General features: G+C 34.9%; 1 protein-coding gene across 2 annotated transcripts in view; it reads left to right on the forward strand.

The window, feature by feature from the left end:
- Positions 1 to 4327: 4327 nt before the first annotated feature.
- The window catches only part of LOC136026936 (succinate dehydrogenase cytochrome b560 subunit, mitochondrial-like), a 26748-nt gene continuing 24445 nt past the window's right edge, over positions 4328 to 6630 (forward strand). Inside the window, exon 1 of one of the 2 annotated variants that reach the window (XM_065703782.1) lies at positions 4328 to 4408. In XM_065703782.1, coding sequence (XP_065559854.1) covers positions 4395 to 4408 — 14 coding nt within the window. In that variant the 5' untranslated portion in view covers positions 4328 to 4394. The other variant, XM_065703783.1, reaches the window with a different exon arrangement.

The raw sequence follows: 6630 nt of genomic DNA on the forward strand, positions 1-6630 counted from the left end.
AATGATAAGAAAGCAAGTATTTCTTCACAAAAAACTCAGCAAAATTTAAAAATAATCTAGAAAAATGTAATTTTCATAATTTAATTTAGACCATAACCAGAAAGTCATTTATGCTTTTTTTTATTTCGTACAGCACTACCAGTAATCACATTTTTGAACTTTTTAGTTTACATCGATTCGATCATCTTTGTACTTTCGGATGTACAACACGGAAAATCGCAATCTCCTTTGGGAAGTCTAATTATCCAAAAAATGTCGCACAAAAAGTGCGAAAGCTTTCTCTGTCTACTGGACTAACGATTTTAACGTTTGGAAAGCAAATATTTTAACAGCAACCGTTCTTCATTATATCTCTTGTTCTCAGGATAGAGCAGTACCTTTTTGTTGGTGCAGCATGGGATTTGATCAGAATGGTAAAAGAGCATGGAATGACTTGAAGTGCTAGCAAGCAAAGTGAACGACTGGAGAAAACAAAAACTACTTTCAGTTCATTCTTTTGATAGCGCAGCAGATTTTATTCGGTTTAATCTTATGTATTAGCTTGAAAGAGAGTAAGAACCTGGAAAAAAAAGAGAAAGGTTAGTAAAGTTATTTCTCACCGTCTAAATTTTAATAAACTGTAAGCTAAGCAGGTCCATATCGAATAGGTAAGGAGTCCAATCTCAATTTTTTTGCAGGACCCTCTCTATATATTGAATATTTTCATAAAATCAAGCTTTATATATATACATACATATCTAAATATATATATTTATGCAAAAATGTTTCTTCTTTATTTTAATTTTTGACATGTTATGGAATTCGTCGTATTTCACAAAAACCCGAGGTCACTTGTGGGACAGTTATTTTTGCGTCAGTATGGCATACGAAATGTCTGCTGAGAATGGAATACAGTGAATTTAAACAGAACTAGTATATTTCTCTCATAATTTAGAAATTTTATGTGCATATATAAGCAGCACCAACCCATTTTCTTTTCCTATTTTTATCAGTTTTACTCTGCAACGTTAGGAGACTGAGCTTTGCTTGCGAAGGGAATTATAGACAAAAAACGATACTAAGTGCAACCCCCCTACGGGAATATATACCCTGATTTACACAAAAAAAATTGTGTGTAATTTTTATATATTTCTTTTTTTAAAAGATACAAAGGGGAAGGTAATTTACAACCTCTAAGAGTCAATTAGATCTTACAGAGTCAAAATCCATTCAAAATTACGAGCAAATGAATAGCGCGATACCCAAGCTATTAGAATTGAACTTGGTTCATTTATGAGATTGAGCATCTGATGCTGGGTGTTGGGGCTGGGTAAAGTGGAGGGAGATATGCATTACCGCATTTAAGACGATTCTGGCTGAAAAAACTGAGTGTATTATGAATTCACCTTCACCCACCCGAAAGCTTATTTACGTTATACTACTACTGTCGGCTGCAGCTCACTACTGACAATTTTAGTACAGGTCAAGCACTATTACTTATATTTATGATTGATTAATATGTGTTTATAATGTATTGCGTCATACTTTTAAATTCACCAAGCACCGTGTTTGTTAAATAGTTACTCATTTCAATACTATTTGAATAGCATCTATTTCAATAGCATCTCCTCTTCCCCCTCCCAATAAAAAATAATGAAGCTATGGCCTTGTTTATAACTTTCGTTAGTTCTGTAAAAGTCTCAAGTTCCTCACTCATATTTTTTTAAGCGAGAGCTGCTCTATGGAGCTTTCAGTGTGTACAGAGAACAGAAGGTGTTCTCATTTTAATTAGTACTAGAAGGCAAATTTCATGCTCTACCATTGACTTTACATTTTCTCTACAAAGCCAAACGCAATTTCTCCACTAGATGGCTTTTTCATTGGAAAATATCAACTACATTAAACAATTCATTGGATTTGGCTTTGCCAAGATCGAGCCCAAAAAATATATTTCACACTTAAAAATAGATTTTTGGATCTGGTATCTTCTTTGACACATTGAAAACAACCAATCAAACAAGAAGTGGAAGCTACATCAATTGCTTCTTTTACTTACAAGGCGAATTTTGTAGTGCGTATCTTAGAAATTAATTGATCGCAAAAAACGTGTTTAGCGATTATCCCTGAACGGAGTATCCAGCAGCATTTTTAAGTATCTGGCTAGTTTTACCTTAAGATGAAGAATTTATATTTTGTTCAGCCTGGGACTCTACATCCCGTCAGTCACAAAAGGATTAAGATATTTCAAACAGTTCGTGGTAACGAACTGTAGTAAGGAGCGACCCGGCTCAATAGTAACCAAAACTCTAAAAAATTGAATTTTGATATCAATAGCTACATCAAAAGCATTGCATTTTAATGCTGATTTTAAATATATAAGTTTCATCAAGTTTCGTCTTACCCATCAAAAGTTACGAGCCTGAGAAAATTTGCCTTATTTAAGAAAATAGGGGAAAACACCCCCTAAAAGTTGTAGGATCTTAACGAAAATGACATCATCAGATTCAACGTATCTACAGCTATCTACAAGAATGTGGAATTTTGTATTTTTTGCCAGAAGACAAATCACGGGTGCGTGTTTCTTTGTTTGTTTTTTTGTTTTTTCTTCTTCCCAGGGGAAATCGTATCGACCAAGTGGTCCTAGAATGTCGCAAGAGGGCTCATTCTAACGGAAATGAAAAGTTCTATTGCCCTTTTTAAGTGACCAAAAAAATTGGAGGGCGTCTAGGCCCCCTCCCACGCTCATTTTTTTTCCCCAAGTCAACGGATCAAAATTTTGAGATGGCCATTTTGTTCAGCATAGTCGAAAACCATAATAACTATGTCTTTGGGGATGACTTACTCTCCCACAATCCCTGGGGGAGGGGCTGCAAGTTACAAGCTTTGACCAGTGTTTACATATAGTAATGGTTATTGGGAAGTGTACAGACGTTTTCAGGGGGATTTTATTTTGTTTGGGGGCGGGGCTGAGGAGAGGGGGTTATGTTGGAGGATCTTTCCTTGGAGGAATCTGTCATGGGGGAAGAAAAATTCAATGAAAAGGGCGCAGGATTTTCTAGCATTACTATAAGAAAACAATGAAAAATATACATGAAAACTTTTTTCAAATGAAAGGAAGGAGTAGCATTGAAACTTAAAACGAACAGATATTATTACGAAAATGGGGGGTTCTAATAATACTTTAGCATAAAGAGCGAGGTATTTAGGAGGAGATAAATACCTCGCTCTTTATGCTAAAGTATTTTTAGTAATTTCAACTATTTATTCTACGGCCTTTCTGATTCAGTGGTCATTCTTGAAGAATTGGGACAAAACTTACGATTTAGTGTAAAGAGCGAGGTATTAACGAAGGTACAAACCCCCTCGTATACATAATAAAAATATAAGGTTATGAAAGTTTGTTACTTAAGTTAATTCTTAAGTTACGTATATTTTTTACTAATAAAAACGTTCGTTAAAAATTAAAAGTTCTAGTTGCCTTTTTAAGTAACCGAAAAATTGGAGGGCAACTGGGCCTCCTTCTCCACCCCTTATTTCTCAAAATCGTCGGATCAAAACTAAGAGAAAGCCATTTAGCCAAAAAAGGATTAATATACAAATTTTATTTTAATAATTCATGTGCGGAGAGCCAAAACCAAACATGCATTTATTCAAAAACGTTCAGAAATTAAACAAAAAAACTAGTTTTTTCAGCTGAAAGTAAGGAGCGACATTAAAACTTAAAACGAACAGAAATTACTCCGTATATGAAATGGGTTGTCCCCTCTACAATCCCTCGCTCTTTACGCTAAAGTTCGACTCTTTGCCACAATTCTACTTTTTAAAACAATTAAAAGCTTTAGCGTAAAGAGCGAGGGATTGCGGGGGGGACTACCCATTTCATATACGGAGTAATTTCTGTTCGTTTTAAGTTTTAATGTCGCTCCTTACTTTCAGCTAAAAAAATTTTTTTTTTTTTATTTAATTGTATACTAGGGTCGCTTTAATCTCTTTTGATTTCTTGTCAATCCTGGTAAATATTCAAACCTCCCTCTCTAGGTAGTCGTACCTCCCAGTTTGGAAAAAATTGCTTTAAGAATACAGCCTTGTTTTCAGACCATCCACATCCAATACGGATTTCGACACGGGTTGTGCAGATTCTACTTTTGAGTGCCTTGATAAACACGGGTAAATGTCTTCTGAGAGCGCGTATTCAACCATGCTATTTTGGTGAGTTTCAGTTTTAAGAAACCATTGTCAAGCATGCTTGGAACCCGTAAGGTGAAAACGCTTTATAATTTTGTTGTGTTGAACACGATGACAGTGAAAACGATTTTTGTCGAACCCGCTGAAAACACGATTCAAACCCGGTGCCTGAAAACATAACTAAGAAAATCTTCAGTTGGCAACCCTGGTCAGAAAGAGCAACAGATAAAATGCTAAAAGAAAGGTTAAATAATTTTTTCTTAGGCTGTTTTAATGAAAAATGTTAGTCTAAACTAATTGCTTTGACAAGGGTAAAATTTGAACTGAATTAATTTGAATTCTTAAGATTATAGTTTAGCTATTTTTTGCTATCTTGGAAAGGGGTTAGGGTAGGAAGATGAAACTCTCAGGGATGGGTCTACAGACTTAAGTAGGCCTGTGTCATTGGAAGGTATTTTGAAGTACCTACGGTAAAATTCTAGTTAATTGACTTCTTGACATCTTGGAAAGGGTTTAGGTTAGGAAAACAAAACTTTCAGGGATGGGTCCACAGGCTTAAGTATGTCCCGGGAAGGTATTTTAAAGTACCCACCTCCACTCCTTCTCCCTCAAAAGGGCCCTGAAATTTGCCTACATGACAGGTCTATTACCTATTGAAATTTTGACAAAACAACATTTTACCTTAATTTTGAGTAACTAGTTGCCTTTTCTCTACCTTTAGCTCTGAAAATGCAATTCCTGTTATCTGAGTAGAATTTTGAGCCATATCAATGTTTTTTTTCAAAATTTAGGAAATGTATTTACATGTCTTTAAAACCTTATAAAATGGAATTGAGCAAAGTTATGGAGCTGAAAATAATTTTGTTGTACTTCAATTAAGCAGAAGATCTGTTTTGCAAGGTTTCACTTTTATAACACACATATTTTTAAAGGTCATCAAAGGTCAGGGCCCTCTAGAGGGAGAAGCACTGGAGGTAGTTGCCTCAAAATACCTTCCCAGGACATACTTTATTCAGTAGTTTCATCCCTGAAAGTTTCATTTTCCTTACCTAAACCCTTCCTGAGATAGCAAGAAGTCAATTAACTAGAATTTTACTGTACCTACTACCACTCTTTCTCCTTATAGAGGACAATTACCCTTAAAAACCCTTGTATTATAAAAATGAAACCTTGATATATGGGACCAAGAGATCAAACCCTACTGCAGCAACACACTGCAGGGCCAGCAAAGGGACCTTAGTTGTCAAGAATCCAGTGACTCAATACTTACTTACTGAAACCTTGTAAAATAGATCTTCTGCTTCAATAAAGTACAACAAAACTGTTTTCAGCTTCATAACTTTAGTTAATCCCAACTTGATGAGTTTCAAAGATCTACAAATAAATATCTTTGTTTTAGAAAAAAAAAACCATTGATATGGCTTAAAATTCTACTCAAACAACATGAAATGTTTTTTCAGAACTAGAACAAGAGAAAAAGGAAGTGATAACAGAAAGTTAAGGTTGAATGTCCTTGTCAAAATTCACAACATTGCTCAAACTTTGCTCAAATTCCTGTGCAGTAGGTAGATTTCTAAAACTTAGAAATCAGAAGAGTTTTAATACAGAAGCTTGATAATACATTTACAGAGTGTTTGTCCATAGATTCATTACTGAAAGTCTCATTTCCTAAACTAACCCCTTCCCAAGATACCAGAAAGTAGCTAAACTAGAATTTTACTGTTACATAAGCTAGCTTATAGACTGTCATATAAGCTAGTTAGTTAGCTAATAGACCTAAGTTAGTTAATCAACAATTGATGTGAGACATTCTTTCAACCCCTTTTTATACATATAAAAAGACTGCTTGAGTGGTAGGCTATGTCCTTCTTCTATTGTTTGGGTTGATTCATTGAATGTTCAATAATTGGTCTCTGCAGCTTTCTTGGGGAGAAAGCCATATTCATTTAGGTTCACTAAACTGTTGAAAAGGACATGATAGATAACTTGTATCTAGTTCAAGTTCAAAACTTGATTTTGAATCTTGAAAAGTGCATCATTTTTCAGTTTATGAGTTAATTAATGAAGTAAAGCACAGTAGATGACTATTTTCTACTTAGGCTTTTCTTCTTTTTTTATGAATTGGTACTACTGTTGCTTCTGATCATTGTTTTGGTAGTTCTCCTTCATGGCTAGAGGTTTGAAATATGTCTGGTTTTAGTCACTAAAGTCTGCATGTTCTTCATGCCAAATTGCTTCAATTTTATCCTCAAATTACCCTAAATTGCAGCTTGGAGTAATTGAAGGATTTTCCATTCTGTAGCATTGCTCAGCATTTCTTCAAAAATTGCCATGTGGATTGATTCAGAATTGTTTTGAATGTTGAGTTGGGTTTATGTTCTGGTCTGGGACTCCAAGGTGTCCCATTCCAGCCTCCAATCCTTATTGCTCCACTCCTTGTCAAGTGAGACTTTGAATTCTTTGATG

Source organism: Artemia franciscana, chromosome 5 (genome assembly GCF_032884065.1).
Source record: "Artemia franciscana chromosome 5, ASM3288406v1, whole genome shotgun sequence".
Lineage (NCBI taxonomy): Eukaryota > Metazoa > Arthropoda > Branchiopoda > Anostraca > Artemiidae > Artemia > Artemia franciscana.